This window comes from Paralichthys olivaceus, chromosome 6 (genome assembly GCF_024713975.1).
Source record: "Paralichthys olivaceus isolate ysfri-2021 chromosome 6, ASM2471397v2, whole genome shotgun sequence".
In the NCBI taxonomy this organism is placed as follows: domain Eukaryota; kingdom Metazoa; phylum Chordata; class Actinopteri; order Pleuronectiformes; family Paralichthyidae; genus Paralichthys; species Paralichthys olivaceus.
This window is the reverse complement of record NC_091098.1, coordinates 11,103,729-11,126,817: the sequence shown is the minus strand read 5'-3', so window position 1 is coordinate 11,126,817 and position 23,089 is coordinate 11,103,729. Positions and strand designations below refer to the sequence as shown.

General features: G+C 41.1%; 3 protein-coding genes across 3 annotated transcripts in view; 1 reads left to right on the top strand and 2 right to left on the bottom strand.

The window, feature by feature from the left end:
• Window positions 1-116: 116 nt before the first annotated feature.
• Window positions 117-5,819, bottom strand: LOC109630888 (PRELI domain containing protein 3B-like). Its single transcript, XM_020089381.2, has 6 exons — window positions 5,643-5,819; window positions 4,150-4,318; window positions 3,948-4,037; window positions 3,050-3,120; window positions 2,817-2,919; window positions 117-2,696 (listed from the first exon to the last, which is right to left on the bottom strand). Exons 1-6 carry the CDS (start codon window positions 5,672-5,674, stop codon window positions 2,580-2,582), a joined length of 582 nt encoding a protein of 193 aa, XP_019944940.1. The 5' UTR covers window positions 5,675-5,819; the 3' UTR covers window positions 117-2,579.
• Window positions 5,820-6,610: 791 nt separating this feature from the next.
• Window positions 6,611-8,544, top strand: atp5f1e (ATP synthase F1 subunit epsilon). Its single transcript, XM_020088771.2, has 3 exons — window positions 6,611-6,768; window positions 7,122-7,249; window positions 8,354-8,544. Exons 1-2 carry the CDS (start codon window positions 6,737-6,739, stop codon window positions 7,246-7,248), a joined length of 159 nt encoding a protein of 52 aa, XP_019944330.2. The 5' UTR covers window positions 6,611-6,736; the 3' UTR covers window position 7,249; window positions 8,354-8,544.
• Window positions 8,545-8,608: 64 nt separating this feature from the next.
• The window catches only part of LOC109630521 (piezo-type mechanosensitive ion channel component 2), a 31,725-nt gene continuing 17,244 nt past the window's right edge, over window positions 8,609-23,089 (bottom strand). The window contains exons 31-56 of the mRNA XM_069527363.1: window positions 22,637-22,796; window positions 22,366-22,455; window positions 21,762-21,844; window positions 21,303-21,368; window positions 20,995-21,107; window positions 20,363-20,483; window positions 19,546-19,617; window positions 19,269-19,435; window positions 18,742-18,938; window positions 18,157-18,306; window positions 16,657-16,992; window positions 16,277-16,535; window positions 15,349-15,537; window positions 14,998-15,208; window positions 14,382-14,514; window positions 14,027-14,174; window positions 13,698-13,912; window positions 13,198-13,356; window positions 12,787-12,934; window positions 12,464-12,652; window positions 11,853-11,945; window positions 11,517-11,686; window positions 10,829-10,945; window positions 10,501-10,580; window positions 10,047-10,272; window positions 8,609-9,489 (exon numbers count right to left, since the gene is read on the bottom strand). Coding sequence (XP_069383464.1) covers window positions 9,234-9,489; window positions 10,047-10,272; window positions 10,501-10,580; window positions 10,829-10,945; window positions 11,517-11,686; window positions 11,853-11,945; window positions 12,464-12,652; window positions 12,787-12,934; window positions 13,198-13,356; window positions 13,698-13,912; window positions 14,027-14,174; window positions 14,382-14,514; window positions 14,998-15,208; window positions 15,349-15,537; window positions 16,277-16,535; window positions 16,657-16,992; window positions 18,157-18,306; window positions 18,742-18,938; window positions 19,269-19,435; window positions 19,546-19,617; window positions 20,363-20,483; window positions 20,995-21,107; window positions 21,303-21,368; window positions 21,762-21,844; window positions 22,366-22,455; window positions 22,637-22,796 — 4,148 coding nt within the window. The 3' untranslated portion in view covers window positions 8,609-9,233. The remainder of the gene's footprint in view (window positions 9,490-10,046; window positions 10,273-10,500; window positions 10,581-10,828; window positions 10,946-11,516; window positions 11,687-11,852; window positions 11,946-12,463; window positions 12,653-12,786; window positions 12,935-13,197; window positions 13,357-13,697; window positions 13,913-14,026; window positions 14,175-14,381; window positions 14,515-14,997; window positions 15,209-15,348; window positions 15,538-16,276; window positions 16,536-16,656; window positions 16,993-18,156; window positions 18,307-18,741; window positions 18,939-19,268; window positions 19,436-19,545; window positions 19,618-20,362; window positions 20,484-20,994; window positions 21,108-21,302; window positions 21,369-21,761; window positions 21,845-22,365; window positions 22,456-22,636; window positions 22,797-23,089) is intronic.

The window sequence follows — 23,089 nt, the reverse complement described above, 5'->3', positions numbered from 1 at the left end:
ATATAATTATTTTCATCTGTATTGGCGCCAATGCTCGGATTTAGTGGCATGAATGTATTTGTTGGTTGAGAACCTCAGTTAAAGTGAGAGAGTTGAGACAGTTAACAAAACACTTGTTCATGAAACAATGACATCTCTTTATTTTGAAACATTTCAGTGTGCACTCTTCAGATTCTATTCCATGTTCACATTCTCAGAATGTAACACAACCAAAATATAAATAGAAGCCTATTTACAGCCACTTGTACTTAAAATGTTCCCCATAGAAAAAACATCACAGTTCACTCACGGAAGGAGATGCTGTGTGTGGATACTGACTGGTGGATGGGTCTGATAGGAAGCAGACCAGGCTTTAGACAGAAGGATCCGGGGCAGGACGGTGCTACACGGAGGGGCAGGTGTGAAAAAGACTGAACTACCTGAGACCACGATGGTCGAGCAAGAGACGAACTGTGGAGGCACGTGGGAAGACTTGAGATGCTGTAGAGCTCCATTAAGAGATGGTACGGTGCAAAATATATATAATAGTAAATTAAACTGAAACCATCATCGCTTAGCATTTGTATGAGAGTCCTGCAGGGATGGACCCGGGAAATGAGGTATAAAAATTGCAGATACATTTTTTTTTTTAATCAATCAATCTAACAGTCTTTGTCAATATTCACCAATATAAATAAACAATAAACATCACCATCTATTAACAGTTTGTTTATACATTATATCCTAAGTGAACAGTTATGGGGGTAGTAAAAATGATTTCCATCTTGGCACACTCGATGATCTTGAACATAACCCTGTAGAGCTCCTCTGATAACACTGGTGAGCTCACAACACACTGAACATGTGGCGGCTGTGGCTGAGGGGTAGAGCTGTGTGTATCCTCCAACCAGGTGATGTTCGGCAGTTCGATCCCCAGTCTTTCCCATCAGCATGCCGAAGCGTCCATGGGCAAGATGCTGAACTCCCAAAAAAGTGCTGCTAATAGATGCACTGCATGAGTGCGGGTGTGAATGGCAAACTGTTCGAGTGGTCATCAAGAGCCATATAAATGCAAAGCTCTGTACTTCTCAAGAACCCCCCCCCCCCCCCCACGTTTAAGTACACATGCTGAAAATAAGTTAAACATCCAAGCTTGTTCATTTACTGTAACACTACTGTCAATCAGTGTCTGACAAACACGAGAGAGAAATCAAGTCATTGTTGACCTCAAGAGACGAGACAACTAAATCAGCCCAACAGGACCACAGACAGACCAGCACCAGCACCAGACCAGCATCTTTCTGTTAAAATGCTTTGACTCCTTCAACAAATAACAAGCCTACAAGCCGTTTTGTTTGCTGTGCACAACCTTTATCAGCACCGCACCCTGCTGCCGAGCTGTGGACCTTAAGTACACTGGTTACATCAATACTATTATGATGTTTCCAAAATAAAAGACAAGCGTTTTGGTTCCTTATCAGTTTTGATAACGTCCAAAACGACACACCTGAAAAACCCACATCATATGACCACTCACGTACACTGGGTATGCATGTGTCGATGTTAACGGGAAGGCGTGTGTACCGATGCACACGGCAAGTGACGCAGGTTGCTGGAGTAACAGCTCTTGTACGCATGTAAGGAGCTGTTTCATTGTGAAGAGCAGAATTTGACTAAACAACAGCTGTTAGCAGACCTGCGCAGGCAAAAACACAGCATCAGAGTTTTCAAACTAAAACTTCCACCTTGACGCAAACTTGTGCTGCTTGTACCAGACCCAGACAAGAAAGGCACCATTTTTTTCCCAGCACCATGCAATAACCGCAAACTGGTGTTCCTGTCTGGCCACTTAACCTGTGCTCAGATCTGGCACTGAGCTGTGTCTGTCTTGATAGTAGAAACACACTCTTCACACATGATGGCAGATGTTTCTGGGGGCTTGTTCGGAGCCTTAATCGTGACAGAAATACCCAAATCCTGGAATTTCTAAAAATTGTTCCAAGGAGTGAAAGCTCATGCAGTTTGTGACTAACAGTCTAAGATGGTAGCCTGTCGGAACTGGTGAGGTTTTAGTAGTGACACATTTTGGCCAGTTGTGCTGTACAAAGCCAGAACAGGATGGTGAAAGTGACTTCATTTCGACTGCTAGCAGTGCTCAGCTTGTTCATAAAGACTTGGGAAGAATAAAAAGAAAAGACATACGAAGATGAGGGGGAGAAAGATTAGAAAAGTTATGAATAAGTTAAATGAATGATGTGGAGGCACGGCGTGAATTTTTTTTAAAAGAGCTTTAACTTCACAAGACTAAGTCCTACGAGCTTCAAGTGCAGTTCAATTGAACCCTGTGTTTGTTTGTTCTGTTTTTTAACTGTCATCAGCTCAATACTCTCCGTCACCACACACAGAGACGAGTATCGAACTCGTCTGCGCAGCCTGCTGGGGAAGGACGAACAGCGACTTCTTGTGACGTACAAAGACAAACATACCAAAGGACGGGGCTGTTACTAGGCTGTGCTGGCGGATGAGGACCCCTTTAAGGGGCAGAGGTTTGAGAAGACCATCGGTTCATGATGGAGGAGGAAGCGGTGGGGCAGGCCTACTCATTTGTTTGCAACGGCTGCTGCCATGGGAGCACGTATCGTACCACGAGCAGTTGCCGCCAACTCCTCGATTTCAGTGTTTAGTCGTCTGATGACCCACTCCATCGCCTCCCGACCCTGAGACAGACAACTGTATTACTATACAACGACAGGGACATTATTTTTAAGCGCAGTAAGGTACATTGTTGAGTCGCAGTGTCGTGACGACTTATTGGGAGATTTGAGTGCTTTACTCACCTTGCCAGCGTTGACAGAGATGGTTTTGGCCATGAGACCCTCGAGGTAGCTGCTCAGACTGATGCCTTTCACACTTATCAGAGCCTCCTGTGTCAGCACCGTTCTGAAAAAAAACAACAAACACATAAATTAAAAGGTCAACAATAAACCTGAAAACATTTTAAATCTATTGTGACTTCTGCACGTTTGTACAAACTGATTTCATTTCATATGTTAAACACAGGGTCATTTACTTTTCAGGATCCTGCGGATGTGGCTTGTACGTCAACTTCTCATCCACAGATACCAGGTTAGTGAAGGAGATCTGGATAGACAAAATAAAGTGGTTGGTCTGTTTACATCACATATAAAATTTACAGTGTTTATATTGTTAACATTTACATGCCATACAGGTAAATGAACAGCAACTACAGTGAGCACAGTCAGGGAGGGAAGAGCCACGCAGCTCTAACATTGAGCCACTCTCTGATAGAGAGTTCTCCTGGTGAACATGTAACACAGATCACTTTTTGATGGTTAAATGTTAAACTTTATTTTGTTTCAAACAGTAATGTCCACTGAGAAATATAGAGCATGCCCTTTTCAAACCAATGGCTGTAAAAACTTAACAAAAAAAACTTTTACCAGAGGGAACATGCCTGAAATTCATAGTCATGCGATGTAGCACATTTGTAAAAGATAATGATGATCGACAATCTGAATTTCAACGTTTCATCCTAAATTTGAAATGTACTGTCGAGTATATCCAAGTTCAAAACAGCCCATGGACTTTTCTATTTATATTATTTTTAACACAACATTGTAATAAGGACACCATGTTCAAAAGAGCCATGTGCATCAGCCTAATTTTTAATTTTTTAATTCCCATCAAGTCAACAGGATTGAACAGCACAGCATCAGCATATATTAGGATTGCCCACTGAAAACACACTCAGTACGCTCTCATGTCCACACAAATAGCAGGTAACATCACAGAGAGGACAGGTGATATTCTGAGGTCTGCGAAAGTTACGACAAGTTCTGTTCATTCATGATCTTTATTTCTTTTCTTTGTCTACTAGAACTGCTGCTCCAAAAGAAGAGCAAGTGTTTCTTCTCATTAATATAGATCCATCTATGAATAACACTCACATTTGTAGATTGCAGCTCGAAGGTCTTCTCTTTGGGGTCCACAACTGAATGTTCCTGAACATACGTGCATGTTCTCGTTGCCCCAATGATCTGGAGGAAAATGGACACAACTCAGGCTTTGTGCAAAGAAAAACAATTTAACACCTTCAAACAAAATGCAGCCTCACTTCAACTCAAGCATTTCTTTGATGATGTAACTTACAGACTTGGCCATGGCAGGAAGTCCCCACTCTGTGCTGAGCAGTCTGGTGCTGTGTAACCGTCCCGCTGTGTCCACACTTCTGTCCAGGACATCCACACCAAACACACTGGGGTTCATGGGGTTGGGGTACTTCTGCATCGCCGCCTGAGTCACCGTCTCCCATGGGTGGCTGTCAAAAACCAACACTGACATTAGAAACAGCAAATTCCTGCAGGGTGTTTAGCATCCTGGCAAAAGACGAAAATTGGATCAGATGTAAATCAGCTGATAAGTATTTATATTGTAATGCACAAGTTTAGAATCTGTGATATATAATCACAAAACTCTAAACAATAAGTTACGATTGTGTTATAATAATAATATTAGGTAAATGTAATAATAAGAATATCTTGATTACTTTTTGGATTAGGTGATCTGAACCTGCAAATAAAGAATGCATTGCGACGATGAGGATATCAAAGAGTGGGAATCAGATTGATCATGCTGATGATCACTCCATTTCATGACAGACACATGGGTAACTCATGTGTTGATGGGTTGAGCCAAGTGCAGTCTTCAGATTGTGACTATAGCAGCATCAAACTTAAAACAAAACTTTGCTCCATCAAACACCACAACGAATTATCACCGATGGCAGTGGAAAAAGATTATTTCTAATTTTGGTAGAAAATCATTAAAAGTAGTGGTGCCTCTGGACCTGCATTAAACTTAGTGCACGTGTAGAAATCATATTATATGTTTGACAGACATGTTTGAGTTTTACTGAAGCATGACTCTGACTGCGCAGCTACAGATGAAGCAGTGAACGCCCCCCCCCCCCGCACATCACAGATCATCACATGATGTGTTTACACTTCCACTCAGGGAGATCAACAAAAATGATTCCACGTATCATCGCTATACTTTCTGAGGACTGAGGAAGAGAACTACTGGGAGGGTGGACGCTGCTTCTTAATCTCAGAGCATCTGGTGCAACAGGACGTTACATAACAGATGTCACACTGAGCCGCAGCTTCAGTCTCCGCGATTAGAAAACATCTTTACTTGTGTGGAGTCAATGTCACCACGAGCTTTCACACAGACAACGATGTAACTTTGGGAGCAACTTGCATCAGATTTGCTAAAGTTAGCTCCCCCGCTAGCAGCTAACGCTAACCTAGAAGTTCAGTCTCAGCTAGCTACAGCGGTTATCGCGGACAAAGGCGGAAATGTCAAATGTAGACATTTGTAGGAAGAGTTCAACCATAATGTTGCGTGTGGCTGGATTTAATGTCCGCGACAGATAAAGTACCAGACGTTCTTTACGTCATTTAACCCCGGGCTCTTTGTGTGAAGTTACCTAACTTAGGTGTAACCTTAGCAGCGACAGGCGGCTAGCAGCTGCTGCCCGGACAGTGTGGAGGGAACCGACTAAACAGCTCATTCAAGGGGGAACCAGTGACTTTGAGCCCCCTCCTCTTATAACACAAGACCCCAGACAGAAAACCACTCACTTGAAAATGTGCTCTGACGCCCAGATCTTCATTTTAACAGACTTTTCTGTCGGGGCTCGGGAGCCGGCGACTGGTGACAGCGTGACCTGTGAGCGAGGAGGGAGGAGCCGGGGGAGTGACGCTTTAGTTCACATGAGCGCCGACATCCCCCCTGGCGACAGAGAGACGTACTGCACCCTGACAACACCCAGAACAATCCTTGAGTTTATTTTAATTTTTTTTTATTTATTCATAAATGTGAGTATAATTAAGGATAATATGAACAGGTTCATGTCACTAAAACTCTTTACCTGTGCTACTCTGCTCTACACCCAGGCTCATGGTGAAATCCTTTCACTACAGCCACAAATAATGTTTATTCTGGATATTATCACCACGTAGTCCTAATAATAATGATTATCATGATAAAGTTGCTATTTCCCTGAGAAGCCGCACTCAAATATATAGATAAATCATCATGGTCCTGAACATGTGTTGTAGATTAATCTACATTCTACACAAACTTAAAAAATATCTTTAAAATGTGTACAGAAGTAAATTACATTCACTAGAGAAGAAAAACATCTTCTCGGTTTGTCTGTTTTTGTATTTCTGAGCTGGCTCAAAAATCTTTGTACTCAACAAATCTACAATCTCAAACTCCTGAGGTGTCACATTGCTGACAAACTAATAACATGGAACCAGTAAATAACCTTATTAATTCAGAATTAACAGAATTCAGAATAGATTATTTATTTTCATGAAAATAGAAAATAATCGTTTTGAGTCAGAGAAACATTCGATTTGGAAAATAATTTTACTGATCCAGAAAAACCGAGCAGTTTCTATCCTCGGGTCAATGCTATAGAATCAAACTTCAGTGAGGGTGAGGTTTTGTAAAGTTTTTATTCGCAGTATATTTATTAACGCTAAACTTCAATTTGTTTTATAACTCTGTGTGAGGGGGCGGAGCAGACCACATCAGAGCTGTCAATCATGACTCTGCGCGGTCCTCATTGGGTGAGGGAGAAACCATGGAAACCAGAGCCTGCGTAGGTCAAAAGACGTCATCACGCACATATCCGACCTGTCCTTGAAGCCACAACACAGACAAGATGGTCGCATACTGGAGACAGGCAGGCCTAAGGTAAGAGACTGCAGGAAATATCCACCACAGAGTCACTGCTATGGTCACAGTTAAACGCTGTGTTGTTAATAAAGACTGTTTTATCATAACTCATAACGTTTACAAAGTATTTGTCCGTATTTCATTATTAAATGCTAACCAGAGCTACATGGCTAAGCTACTAGCCTGAGTTAGCTTCCCAACCCATTCGTTTAAGTGACAACCGTGTACGATGCGACTCTCTCTGCTAATGCACCGGTGATATCATGTGTCATTAAAGAAATGTTCACACTTGTGTCTTATCTCATCACACCGATCGTCCTCAGCAATGTTTGCCCTTTAGCATGCGGCTAACATGTGTGTGTCCTCTGCAGCTACATCCGCTTCTCCGCTATCTGCGCTAACGCGGTGCGCGCTGCGCTGAAGCCGCAGCTGCGGGGCGAAGCAATGAAGGCTGCAGAAGCCAACGTCAAAGTCCTCAAACCCAAACCTGCAGCATAACGTAAGTTCGTCATGTCACACCGACGGTCTGAAGCCACAGAATGGTAGTGCAGGTTGAGTCATCATGGCCCCTGACAGCAGCAGGGCTGTGTGGAGGAGAGGCGGCGGTGACATTGACAGCTTCACGCTTCAGTCCCACTCGGTGGTGTGAGGAGTCTTCACATCCTTTAAGCAGCAACACCACTGATCAGTACTGCACGACAAGCAAATACATATCCAATTTATGAAGAGTCAGTACAATAGTATCACTGACATAAGCTACAACATGCAAAGTGTAAAAGGGAACTAACGACCCTGTTCAGTGTATTTTAGTTATGTGGTTTTATTATTTCTGACACTAACTCTTGTGCATCATTGCAACGTTGTAATGACGTTGTTAAAGTGCAGCTAACATATAACTTGTTTAACTGATTAATAAGCTGTAGTATTGCTTAGTTTAAACTATAGAAACGTATTATATTTTCTACCTCAGTTACGTGAGGCAAAGATTGGTTAGAATGCAAAATCTTTACCTGCATATTAGTAACTCCAGCTGTCATATGAATATGCATAATATATACTATATTTTACGAATAATTGGATATGTAATTTTAATGGTAATGGTCAAGGCCCAAAAATCATTTAAAATTGAATCAAGCTGCACCAAATTGCAAACACTCAGATTTGGCTTCCTCTAAATATTTTTTTCCTATCAAGGACCATGAATTATTCACTGGGAAATTGGTGAAAAATGCACTAATGCTCACATTCAAAGAAAGTATCTGTGGAATTGAATGGGTTCTTCCCTGACCCATATCACATCCTACAAAGATTTGTGGAAATCCTTCCAGATGTTTGTGTAATGCTGCTAACTCACTGAAAGACAAACTAATCCTGATGAAAATATAACCTCTTTGGTGGAGGTAATTAAGTGACAGTGCAAAGTAGTGGGATATATCATCTTCCAATAACTCTTGTTAACAGAATTTGTTGGTATTTCATTGGATTTATTTTTCCATTACAATAGTAAAATGTTGTGTTTTCCACCGGCTGCAACACAAGTCTTGAAATATATATTGTTAATGTTTAATAAGCTTTGCACTCTTCTGCTCTGTTTTTCCTCCAGGATGTGACACTACACTGTAGATAACTTTTTCTGGAGTTGTGAGGTCCTGTCACTATCCTGTCCACCAAGGAGAATGGAAGAAAAATGGATGTTATCAAGATGACTTGTTAGAACGGGGACCCGAATGAAATTGCTGTTTATCCCTTTCATTTGTAATTAAAATTGTATTAAAGATGAATATCTGAAATACATGTTGTTTCCTAGTATATTTGCTTGTTGGTGAATCCACTATTTACACCATCCCAGATTGATTGAGACACAAAGCATTTTGTCTGTAACCACAATTTTTATTTTGATATAAATGAATCAGAGCAGTAGTTTACATAGACACATTGGTATTTACAGAACAGAGGTATGTGTGTGTGTTGATCTGTAAGTATATCAAGGATTTTTTTTTTTTTTAAATGTCCCTAAAAGAGTATGATGATGTGTGTACTTTACAACAGTAAAAACCTATATCCAAAATCAGAAATGCATGCATTATACTCAATGGGCAGAAAATGGTATTAACAATGACAAATAGTAGCCTGCAGTCAAATTGATCTAACTGCAGTCCAGATTAACTGGTGTTACAGTTAAGTGCCTTGTTAGTTATTGAATAATCGTTTTCCTGGATGAACTTGTTAAAAGAAGGGACATAATACTGGTAAACATCTCAGACAAGTTAAATCTACATCGATGATCTTTATTGAAATTTTAAACATGTTTATAAATGAAATCGGGAAAAGGATGAATTCTTACAATGGAAAATATTTTACTGATCCACTAAAAAAGTCTGTCCATGAAGGTCAGAGGTCAAGATTAGTATCGATGAAATGGATTCTCATCCTTATTACAACTTGATCGATATGGCAAGTGATTGGTGATATATCCTCACACCCTAGCTGTCTTTCTTCTCTCTGGTCATCTTGATCATGGTTTCCGGCGATCGGTAGAGGAAGATGAGTTTCTCAAACAGTGTCTCCTCCAGCTCCATCTCTCCCGTCTCCCGGACCACGAAAATGTCCGTGCAGAGCTTCAGGACCCGGTCCACGCACGGAAGCTCCTCAAACATGATGGACCTGGAGATCCCGTTGAAGAACTCCCTGACGAACTTTCCGATGACCAGCACCACGGACATGTACAGACCCACGATGCTGTGGTGAGGAAGTTTAAGGTAAGTGTGTGCGTGAGAGTCAAAAACCCATTGAAGTTTTAACAATATAGAATTTTACATTAGATCATTTCATTGACTTGTGCAGATGTGAAATTAAAGGGACAGTTCTCCCCAAATCTGCTGACGTTTAAATCTATATCAGCTGTATATCACAGAAAAAATATATGCTGATATATGTATAAAGAAAAGTAAAAAAATATTTATAATACAGATGCATGAAAAATTTACTCAAGTAGAGTAACTGAGGAAGTGTAGTTTATAACATCCCACCACTGTGAAAACTGGTAATATATATAATAATGAAAGAAATGAGGTGTGTGGATTATCATCATCATAAATTCTAAAGTTGAGAACCAGTGAGCAGAGACAGTGTTTTCTAAGCTCAGGAAAAATAACAGTTTTGTAAACAAGGACAGGTTTTACTGCAGTGCACATTGAAATGTCTCTTTAAAACCAGAGAAGAGAGAATCAAGTCCAGCCACAATCATAATATTGACTTCTTGACAGAGTGCAGATCAAATTTGTCTTGTTACCTACCCGTGTCCAGCCAGAAAGCCCAGACTGGAGGGGCTGACCTTATCACTGAACACCACGATCTCTATACTCTCACACTTGAGCTCAGACGAGGTGAGAACAGGCGAGCACTCCTCCACCACCCACCACTGCTCTGCGTCCTTCCCTGACGTCCTGTTGACCTGCTGAAGTTTGACCGACATGGGCCTGAAGAAAGCGAGCGCCTGGAGGTCTGGGCGGTCTGAGTGCTCTGGGGGGGGAAAAGACACCATGGTCAAACTAAACTGCTGGAGGATCTTTGATCAGCTGATCCTCTCTGGAGTCCAGACCTCATTGATATACAATTTCAAAAATCCTACATAGAAAGAGACAAAAGGAGCTAAATTACAAGCAAATGCATGACATTAGTACCATGCAATTATAATTTGCCAAAGAATATCTGCAGTATTTTCTTTATGTAAAATAAACTGTAACTAACCTACTTTCATCCTGGTCGCCATTTTGGATTCGGATCCTTTGGGACCCCTGATGAACTTTGGTAGCAGAGAGTTAATGATCCTGCAGAGCAGAATAACACAACATAACAAAATATACTGTATGTGATGAGATGAATGTCTGGGCTGTGAAAGTGTTGGGAAATACTTGATAACACAACTCTTAGTTTTATCCGTATTACATTTGTAGGTATGAGTTTTACTCGTCTGATTCCATGAAGCTCTTCTTTTTTGCACTAGCATTTCTAAAGGAAACCTGCAGAAGATGAAACAGTCAAGAGCAGCTGTTTGTGCACATTGACAGAGACTCACACAGATTTGCTGCTGTTTCCTTTGAGCATGTGGATGATCCCCTCTCTCAAGGTCTTGTCTTCAAACTTCACAGTGTGTTCTCCCACCGTCTCTGCATTCATCGATATGGACGCATCCCTGAGGAGTGTTAAGTGGCACAGGTGCCACAGTTTATGCAAAGCTTTGTACATCTGTGCAAAATGTGTCACGGTCATCACATTCATCTATGATCATGACAGTCATGTCACGTGTGATGTCACCGGTCACGTGTGTCTTTCAGACCCAGCCAAACCCCTCTACCACCGCTCCACCCCCTGCACACAACTGTTTCAATTGACCAGATCATCCCCTCTGTCTTCATACTGCACCTCCCTGCTTACACTGTATGGTTGTCTTCATGCTCATCGCCTGACTTTGATCCTGCCCTGCACCTTTTTCTACTGTTGCCTGAAGTACATGTATTCACATTGGCGACATGTGCAACTATTCACATCCATTCACACATTAACTATTAATCCAGATTCTCAACTAGTGATCAACATACAGAAAAGAGTAAGTAGTGAAAACAAAAAGTATGAAAATATATTTAAGCACTTAACATTTTAGAAAAATGCATATAACAGTAAATCAGTCATTTAGTAGTAGCTACACATGTTACGACATGACCACATACAGGCACATTGTTAGAGATTATGAAACACACACTGACCTTAGCAGCGTCCAGCCTAGGGTTATGTATATGTGAGAGGAGTTGGTGAGCTCCTGTATCATGGCCTCTCGACTGGCCGGGCTTATGCTCCACAGCCGACTGGCATCACTCTTGATCTTAGCAACGATGATGTCCTCAGCATAGTAGTTCATTATGAACTGCATGGCAGACTGAGAGAGAGAGAACATTTAATAGATGGTGACTATCAAATCCTAAAACACACAAACAGATCATTGTTATGTCCGATTCATTGATATCTTGTTCCTCTAACTTGAAGTGCTGGGGTGAATTGTTTCGTATTTGGTCTCACACACAGTAAAATGAAGTGGTGCTTACTGGATGAGTAGCGTAGACTTTAGTGAGCCGGTTTAATCCAGCTTCTGTGTATGGAACCAGGTTCTGCTCCTGGGCACTCATGGTGAATAGAGGCTGTGAAAACGAAAGCAGACAAACCAGAGAGTAAAAGACCTATAATTACTGGTGCACATCATGATTGCACTGCAGGGAGGTGGTTGTTGTGGTAGCGGTCAGCTGTTTGCAGTGTGGCCCTGTGCAGCGGAGAGCTGCAGTGTTGTCTTATGAAGCTCAGCGTAAGTTTAATTAGGAAGACAGTCCCAATTCTCTCACTCTCTCTCTTTGCTCATTGATCCAGATACTTCCCCTCCTGCCTACCTAAGAAACAATATCTAAATAAAACAAAAAACCAAAAGAGGAATATCAAACCCCCAACTCAAAAGGAAACAAACAATTATCACTGTGCCACGATGACACAGGGTGCTGGCACTCAGATGGCGATTAAAGTCCTTAAATCCCCTTCCACTTAGTCCTGCTCATCACGTGCCCCTGACAGAAGAGAGAGTGAGAAAAAAGGAGGAGGAGAAAAAAACAAAAGGGGGTATAACAGGGTCTTAACACCAAACGTTTAACACACTCATGTCCATCCTGACCTCGTATCCTGCAATGCTGAGCTGGATGGAGACGTCCACCGGCTGATTGGTCACCCCGGCTGCTGACTGGACCAGTGACATGAAGAGGAGTGGGAACCAGATGATGCTGATGAGAGCGAAGATAATGAATCCTCCCATTCCATATTTCACCACCTTCTTCTTCTTCTGCCCTGGAGTGTGGGGATATTTCTGGAAGAAACCACTTGTCATATATTAGAAGCTGACGATATAAATGATCGTGTCTACACAGCTTTTATATCGTTCTCTTTATCAAGTGTGTGCTGCATGGCGGTGCTGCAGCAGTACATCAGTGTCCCACTTACTTTCTCAGACTCTCTCCAGCACTTGAGGATGAATATGTTCGCATAGATGTCTTCAACACAAATCCAGCTGGACAGAGAGAGAGTGGTGTCTGTCCAAACCCAATCCATCACTGCTCTCAGCTCTGTCAGGAAGGGAACCAAACGAAACCTGAAAGAGGAGAGGAAACAAGAATAATACGTTTGTTTTGTAAAATGTCCTCTCTCACTCTCTCCACCTCTTCTGATCAGCTGCTTGTTGGATGTTTACGGTGATCCAATTTGATCTCACCATGATCTCAATCAGCCAATCATGTCACTGCTGTCAACTCTGTTCTCCTCTTAGTCACTCTCAGCTGTAATTTCAGCGATTCATGGCTATAATTTTAGTTTATTTGTTATTTGAAGTCTATCCTGATTGAAACTATTTCATACCCCTGGAAGAGGAAAAGGTTCAGGTAGTTGTAGTTCTTGGTCAGGAAGTTGCCCAGGATGCGGTTTGGGTAGCCACACTTGATCTGGTAGGCAGACAGGCCGAAGTAGATGCACTTTACAAAGTACCAGAGCTGAGCGACAGGATTCCTGTTGAACCGCCTGCAGAGAAATAAATGACACGTGTTTTGAAATGTGTTTTCTTTTTTTGCTTTTTTACCCTTTATCCATTTTACAGAGTGGGACACATGGTATGCTCTTACAGATCAGGGCCAGGAGTGTATCACTATGAAACTATGGTGGGCCACCACAGTCTAGGTCATTAACAAAGACACTGCAGTGATGTATACAATGCACATGCAGGGTATGCATCACCCCTTTTGCTTTTTTTTTAAATGCGTGTGTGTGTGTGGTGTGCATGTACATTAAACAAGGGCTCAGTGTCAATGTAGTGAATATTACAGCTGAGTGACCAGAAACAAATGAAAGTGATGAACTCTGACCTCTCAGTGACCCCGGGGAGGATGAAGAACATCCAGAAATGTATGCCAAACACCAGCACCACCTGGAAAACACACTTTCCCATCAGGGACTTTTTCAGGTAGAGAGCCCGGTCCACTATCATGGTGCCGAACTGCATAAGTAGCATGACCAGGAAAGCCTCTGGAACCTGGTCCTCCGACAGGGACTCTGTGATGTCGGCTGCTGCGGAATATTTCTGCACAAATATGACACAGATTTTTTCATATTGAACATTTGAGTGTGAATGTATCTTGTAACATTCATACAGATGTGTATGCTGATTTTGACGAGATACACAAAAGACTCTAACCCCAAAAGCCCAATATCCATATATAGTCACAATGAAATTGACCACGTCGATGAGAAACATGAGGGCGTAGACGTCACACACAGGACTGAAGTCTGGGTGGATGATGTCGTAGAAAAACTGCCTTATGGGTAAATAAATGTGAAGGGCACTAGAGAAAAAGAGACAGAAGTACAGAAATCAGAAACCCATAGAAGCTGGAAAACTATTCTACAGGTGCAAACTTTTCTCAGACGTCAGGCGTAAACAAAACATTGTATATTGTAAGCAACAAAAAAAGATTATATGCAATTAATCAAAAAGAAATGCAGCTCATTGTGCATGTCATATGTGAAGCAAGAAAGAGAAAACATCGTACACTTCTATGATGGCAGCTTTGGCCCGAAGCATCCTCTCTCTGATCTGCTGTCTGATCCTCTGCTTCCTGGTCAGTGGGACCTTGTTTTGCTGTCGTCTCGTCTTCTTGCTGTGCTGCTTCTTGGGCTTCACCTCTCCAGTGAAAATAATGAAATGGAGTCTTGTGAGTCTTGTCTGGTGATAAATTTCATCAAGCAACTAGAATGTTTCTTAGTAGAGCTCATACCTCCGCCGAGGCCCAACAGTTCCCTTAAATTCAATAAAGCTGCACTAAATTTCACACACTCAAAGAAATCAGCTCCCTAAATATACCTGAATATTTTAATAAAGATCCATTAATTATTTCTTTGTAAATCAGTGAAAATGTCAAAATAAAAATTTAAGAAAGAGAGGAAAAAGTCCCCCTGATTCAGATCCAGACCAACATTTTATGGGTAGTTTTTGCAAAATCCTGGTAAAAGGAAATATAAAAGTAAAATACCAAACCAACAAACAAACGCAGAAGAAAACATATTCTCCTGCATAACTTTTACAAACCAAAAATTAAGCAGGAGAGACATCAGAAAAGAGAGGAGAAGTGAAACTCTCATAAAAATGTCTTCTATCTGAATATTCACCATCCTGAGATCCGCCAGAGTCGCGTCTCTTTCGTCTACAGAAAATGGAGGTGGTGGAGGCTTGAAGCGGGAGGAACTTCAGCCGGCGTCCAGCTTTCTCTTTGCTGCCCATCTTATCACCACCCATCATCTTCTTCTTGTCCACTTTCTTCTTCATTTTCTTGAAGAAGTCGGGCATCTCGACCTCCTTGTTGTCCCAGAGCCCATGGCACTGTGCAGTCATGAACACACAAGTTAATTCAACATAGCTGCACGGAAACTGTGCTGGAATTCCTGTACAAGAGATACTGTGGCACAAGGGGATGTTAGATAATGAGCAGATGTATCTGAACCGTCGTCTTTCATGACAACCTTGAGAATAGAGCGGTGGAAGAACAAGGCGAGCAGCTGGATGAGATCCATGAGGACGTAGCCATCTTTCTTCTCCACCCCGATGATGTTGGGCAGGGCAAAGGGCCGCTCTGCATTGATGCCTCTGTAGGCAGAGGTGGTCCAGGGGAAGAAACCAAACTGGAAGAAGTACTTCACCACAACAGTCAGCTGAGAGAAACAGAGGAGAAAGTCCTTGATTGAGCAAAACACCAGTTTTAATCATTTGAGACTGAATGAGAAAAAATATCAAAACAAATAAATAAATAACACCAGACGTCTTCTCAAGATGTCGCCCCTAAATCAAACCTTTTCTGTTGTGACAGTAATGGATCAACATGCAACTTTGTGGATTTCATTTGTTCTGTAATAGATGCTCTGCAGCGGACTTCCTCCTCAAAGAAAGAAGTCCTTGTGCATGGAGTTTAGTTATTATTCCATTTAGATTTGAATATTCCTTACACTCATAGGTATTACATGTTACTTATTACTTTACTGATGTCAGTTTGACTGCCATTGCTGCTGTAACACTGCAAATGTCCCCATTGTGGGACTAACAAAGGATTGTTTTATCTTATCTTATCTTAAATTAACCGTAAGTCCAGGGTGTATCTCGCCTCTCGCCCAATGTCACCTCCCCACGTGACTCTTAAAGGATAGCGGTATAGATGATGGATGGATGTTCAAAAATAGAATAAAATGCAGCTTGAATAATGTGGTTCATACACTTAAAGCTTGTGATAGTATAAAATTACTGTATTATATATTCATGTGGTGCAGCATCATGGAAAATATGAGCACAGTAATATATGTATGCAAAATTGATAAAGGCTATCTTTATGTTACTGTGCAAGCAGAGCAATAACATCATTGTGAAAAAAACCTCCTGTAGCTCTGGTGATAAACCTACCTCTGTGTAGATTATAGCTGTCATCCAGAAGCGTTTGGACGGCCGAGGCACAGACAGCATGGCCCAGAGGAAGATGAGAATGGGCAGGATGAGTGAGAGGAACGAGGCTGACACGATGTGGTTGAGGATGATGACGAAATAGCAGAGCATCTCTGATTTGGACACCATGGTGTGGTAGAGGGCAAACAGAAGCTTCAGTGGCCTCGGCAACGTCACAAAAAACTTGTCGGAGTCTGAGATCTCATCATTTTCAAACATGCTGCAGGAAGGATGGAGGGAAGTGAGGAAGAGACAGAGAAAGAGAAAGAGATGGAGATTAGCAGCTTGTCTCTTGAAGAACTTTTTAAAAGATGCTCTAAACATTTCTAGCGTCGACTGACTTGTTGAGCAGAAGCTCGCTGGCAGTGAGGTTCCTCGTCTCCTGACTCAGAGGCCTGGGCGACTCCGTGAGGTCCAGACTTTTCTCTCCATCACTCTCCCTGAAACCCACCAAGGCGCATTCTGGATATTCAATGCACTCATCTTCTTCTCTCTGCTGCTGTTCTTCGTCCAGCTCAAGCTCTTTCTCGACCTCACGATCCTCTTCATGCAGTTCATCTTTCTCTTCTTCCTCTGTTTCTTCTTGTTCTTGCTCAGGTTTCTTCTCGTCTTCTGTGTCTTCCTCCTCCTCCTCTTCCTGTTTGTGATCTTCCTTTGGAAGGACACCATCTTCACAGCTTTTGAGAGGAAGATGGAACCAGATATTTTATCTTCACAAATAAAGGACATTTACACAAGGCATGTAGAGAGCAAATGTTGTGTTGCTCAAAAACATTCAAGATATATAAAAACACATAAGAAACAAATCAAAATGGAGAAACAAGTAAGATGTAGGGAAATAAATGAATCTCCAGGAGAAAAAAACATCTCAGACAAAAACAACATGATGGCTTCCATTTAATTTGTACTAATCGATGGTGGTTGATTCCCACACAAAACATTCTGCCCACATTTGCATGATGGACTGGGCCTCTGGAGTAAATCCTAATTCGGATCTGTTTCATGTCGATGCTCTTTCCCACGTCTGGTTATATGAATAAATGGCTAAACTCTGCAATGTCTTCTTTCCACATTTAAAGGACATTATGTAAACTGTGCTCATTTTGTGGGGGAAATGGATATTATTTAAGGACAGTCTAGACTTACCATAGGGAATAATTGACATCTAATTAATTTGCATCATCACCCTGGCCACTTTATAAGGTACACCTATTTTAATTTAGTGCAATATAATACTACAAGATATGCCACAAATTCCACATCACAAAAACCCCTGATGTTGATTGAATTTTTTTGGATAGCTCATAGGGGTGGTGTTGAAATGGACAGCTTTGTGTTCAAATATGTTTTCAAATATTTCTCCTCCTTCATGTTGAGAAATGTGAAGGTCAACACTGTTATAACTAACCGATTAATTAATTAATTTAAAAAAATCAACAACTAAATTCATTGCAGACTATTGTGATAATCAATTTATCAGTTGATAGACTTAATATTATAAGAAAAAAGGTGAATATCTGGACAAAACAACCATTTTCGGACATTTTATGGCCTAATTAATCGATTTATATAGAAAACAATCGATAACATCTCTTAATATATAGAACAGTGTTATCCAACACCACTGCAAACTGCAACTTCAATTGTAAACATCCAGTTACACAAAGTCAGCACACATATTAATTTGTACAGGAAGAACTTATGGCTGAGCTGTCATATTGGATTGCATTAGATTTTGCAGGTGCACCTAATAATGTGGCCACTGAGAGTTTAGTTATGAATTTATTGTCTACACAAACCTTTAGCAAATCTGTCTGTGAACCATAAGATTTCTCCTTCACCTTGGTGAGAGATCGTCAATCTCAAAGGAGTTGAGGTCGATGTTGGTCGTCTTCAGGAGCCTCCTTCTGAGCTGGTCGGCGGCGGGCGGCTCGTCCAGCTCCTCCTGGGTCGGCTGCCGGGAGCCCAGCATCGTCTCATCAGTCATACAGCTGAAGGTGGAGGAGAGAGAGAGCAGATAAGTGGTCTACAGACAGGTAGGCTCTAAATAGTATAGTAAATAAAACATTGCAACCAGCTTTTATTAAATTAAATAATTATAAAGTTTTTACATAGCACTGTTACTTTTTTATTTATTTATCAATATATTTATGTATTTTTTATTTTCTATGTAACTTTTAACTTTTTTATGTAAAGCACTTTACATTGCCTTGTTGTTGAAATGTGCTAAATGAACTTGCCTTGATTATCTTTGTGCAATTTTTAGGATTAGTTGGCAGTTGTAACTTCAGAAAAGCCAATTAAGCCGAATTGTTATATTAACTACTTATTTGCATTACATGCTTGGACACAGAGGGCACAGCGGATGCAGACAGAGAAGAGACATCATGAGAAGACGTTATTATGTGACTAACTCTGTGTCCTACCTGGAAACACTGCTGCCCCAGGACACTTTCGACGCTTGGTTCTTCAGCTTGGCATATGCATGGTGTGAAGAGATGATGGCTGGTGAGGATGGAGGAGGTGAGGAGTCATCCAGGTAATCCTGAGACGACTGTGTGTTCTGACGGGACAGCCAGTTCTCATAAAACTGCTTTACACTCTGCTGGCTCACCTCTTTGCCCTGAAGAGGGAGAAACAAAACGCTGACACTGTCAGAAACAAAAGACTGAGGCTGTAGCTCACACAAGACACAGTGTGTGTGGGAAGTACATACTGTACGATATGTACTTTATAGAATACATATAATATTTAAGTTGTTTCTATTTTGTTTTCCGATCTTTACTTAATCAAGTTATCTCACTGAATTGAAATAAACTTAAAATTTGATATGTAGTACGTAGAAAAGAACTTTTTTGGATTACATTTTTTTTCCTAAATCTAACAACATATTTCTCAATAAATAGTTATTTTATATAAAAGGGTTGGGGTCAGTTATATCCTTTTATCCCACCTTCTTTTGCTGCTGGTTGAGTAACGCTCGCTCAAAGCGCAGGACTTTGGAAATGTCCAGGTTGTCTTTACAGAACGAGTTGAGACCCTCTGTCAGGTCGTCGAGAAGAGACTGAACGAACACCCAGCTGAACTTCAGGGTGCTGATGACACGCTGCAGGATGTTTTCTGTCAGGAGAGGACACATACAAACAGTACACATGGATCCAAAAAGACCACTCAAACACTGGTGGTGATATCCAGTGGTTTGTGTAATAAAGTCATTCATGTGTGTTTACCTTTTTCCTCCTCTGCCACCTCCTCCTCCACAGTGCTTTCCTCCAGTTCACTGGAGTCCGCTCTGTCAATGCCTGTAAAAAGGTTTGGAATTTGAATAACTTTTTTGCAGCTAGTGACGACCTGGTGACCAACAACAGCAGGAAGTCTCCACAATGATCAGCTAGATTAGTATCAGATTCATGGTCCCCACAGGGGAGATTTTGTGACCTCGTGACCTCAAGTTCCAGGACAAAATATTAATAATATTATATAAACTTATGAATTATCAAGCTTCTGTGATCAGATAAATCCCCTGGTGCCATAATGTTCATCTTTAGGCAATATTAAAATATAATGGACTGATTAAATCAAGGCTTTGAATAAAAGGCACTTTAAATTTGGGCACTTTCGACAAGAGAAAACTTTGCAAACAAGATACTGTATCTTCTTCTACTTTTCTCTTCTACCCTGTAATCCACTACTCTTTAATCCACTCGGCAGATTAGATTTAGCATCTGCAGAGTTTCAGATTTTGATTAATCCTTTACAGTGCTTCTCAGGCTCCCTTTCACAACAAATTTCTGAATGATTTGAAAATGTTGAACATTTTGTGAAATGGATTTACATTTAGCTTTGGTCTTCCTTCTCCTCTGCACTGGTGCCTGTGGGGATCAAACCTGTGACCTCAAAGTCTCAGTAATGTGTCTAGATTCTCAAATCATTTATAAAAGCAATAAAATAGCTGGTTCACATAAACCACATTCAAAAACAGGATTATATTAGGACTGATTAGGGAGGGGGATTAAATGCTGTAAACACCACATGGTGCTCTCTCACCCTGCAGTCTCTGCAGCTCTTTCTTTGCTCTCTTCTTCTCTTCTTTCTTTCTTTTCTTCTTATCCGTCTTCAGGTCCTTCAGTGCCGTCTTGGAGCTGGTCACCCAGGCGCCATAGGCCAGCTGGAATATCACAGACACAGTTACAAGTCATGGGCTGCTGAAGTCACCATAGAGAGACATCAGCAGTAAAAAGACTATAACCAGTGTGACCTTTGACCTTTGGCCACCCATATCGAATCAGTTGGTGAAATCTCAGAGTCGAATCATTTCATCTTTGAGTGAAGGTTTTGCCAGACGTAATGAAATCACTATGGGTGTTCCTGATGAATCACATTCAATCAAGAACACAAGGTCACAATTTTGTTCCAATCTGAAGAAGACCCTTGGAAGAAGACCCTGAGATGCGTTCACAAGGTAAGAAATGTTTTTTTCTGAGGTCACAGTGACTTTGAGCATTGACCATCAAAATCGAATTAGTTCATCCACGAGTTGAAGTGAATATCTGCTGCAAAACGAAATCCTCCAGCCACTGGCTGTCAGTCACTATTATCATTCAGTGTATGGAAAACATGTAACGTGTCCCTTTCATTCATATTTAGGTTCATGTCTCAGGTGTTTTTCTGGCTCTTACCTGGAAAGCAGATTTCTTCTTTGGTGCTTCCTCCTCCTCTTTCTTCTCTAGATCTTCTTCCTCTTCCTCCTCCGTGTCGCTCTCAAACAGATGGTAGCCACAGTTGTTTTCCACTGTGTTAAACAGAAAGTGTCAAAACTACATCAAGACGCATTGTGTTCAGCCTTTCAACAGGCACCTGATATAAAGCTGCCGCAGTGGCCGGTCTTCATTCTTTCCCATTGCTATGCTTTCTGTGATTTAAAAAAATGTGTGCATCACTCTCAGGGAACCAAGCAGTGTATTGGTTGTGTGGTGTTGTTGCTCACCTCCAGGCTGAGAGACCCAAGGCTTCCACCATTTTCCTGCATCTCTCTTTGCCTTCTCATCATCACCTGAGAAACACAGTTCATGCTGTTCAAAATGACATTTGTTTTCCTTCTTATGGTGTTTGAGATTGATGAACTCCATGGGTTTTACACATCATTGACTATACATTTTTAAAGCTGGACTGAACAAATCGCACAACATAAAAACAAACTTCAAACTCTTCTCTATATCTGCATCTGTATCAAATTTATAAAAAATAGAAAAAATCTGTGCTTTTTTAAGATATTTAAAAACAACTGAATATTTAAGATCTCTTTTGCTACAAGAATTTTTTTAGAGACATGAGTTTTTGTACCAAACATATTTTTCATGGACATTTTCGATACAGTTGTGAAAGCCTGCTCATGATTTGATGGGTTATTAACAGTAGAAAAAGAAAATAGATTCACTTGTGTTACCCAGCGTCACCTGCTCCTGAACCGTAGGAGGTTCTGCTTTGTTTGCTGATGGGGGCTTCTGTTTCGATTTGATCTTTTCCATCCTACAGGAAGAGGGTGGGGAGGTCAGTGGTTTACTTTTCGTAAACATTGTTCTCAAGTAGGATCTATGGTTGAGGTTAGAGTAAGTCTGGCATAAACATATGTTTAAACTGTATAGAGGGCATCAGCTGAGTAAGCAGTCTTTCGTATGTGGCCCAGAACACATTTGCATTCACACAGTGAAAAGACTGTGGCCACATGTGTCCCAAACCACCTCAAAAAGTGATTGGATCTCAGGACATATTCATGATGCATTTCAATGCATTCAGCTGTGTTGTTAGAGCTGACCTCTGATCAGATCACTCAGGACAGATTTCAATACCAGGTCTGAATACGGTCCATCACACTAGTACTCTAATACACTCTAAAATAATTAAAGTCTGTTGGACCAGGAAACCTCAGTTTGCTAGTTTACTCTTTCTTAGAGTGAGACTTCACCATTGAACTTGGTATCAAAACATCTTTTTTGAATTTGTGTGAATTTAAACTGACTGAAGAGTCAGTTTTGCTAAATGTGTCTTACTGTTTCTTCAGCGTCTCCACAGATTTCTTCTCCATCTCCAGTCTGGCTGCTACCTGCTTCTTCACCTTGGCCTCAAACAGCTCAGCACCCCTTTGAGACAGAGAGAAGAGGAACAGAACATCTGATCAGATAAAAGGACAATTAGAGAGTGAGATCCACTAAATTCACACTGTCAGCTGCAGACATGTCACTTTCAGTGATATACCCTCAGCATATTTGTACCCCCACTATCTGTAAACAGGAGTTTGATGAGTATTTGTAGAGCCCAGACCTGGAGGCCAATATCTTAGAAGACTTGAGGTCCGACACCACATAGAGGAAGTAGTAGCTGAGGAAGACCCTCCTCTGTACGAGGAGGACAGTGAAACAGATCGCATCCCAGACGATGCCGGCCTCGCCCTCCGGCAGCTCACACTCATCATCAGGATCAGCTGCCAAGGGAGAGAAGACATACATATATATACATATACATATACAGTATGTGTGTGTATGTGTGTGTATTTGTATATGTACACTGTAAGATTAAATATTACACATGTATAAAGCTTCTACACACATTATAGCTAAATTCCCATCCATATTTCACTATTGTTCACTATTATTAGTACAGAACCAGAAGGGTGCATAAGTGAGTCATGAATCACATACTTTACAAACAACTTAGAGGGACTTGAATCAAAATAATGCATTATTATTATTACCTCTCATTTTATACATATTTGTC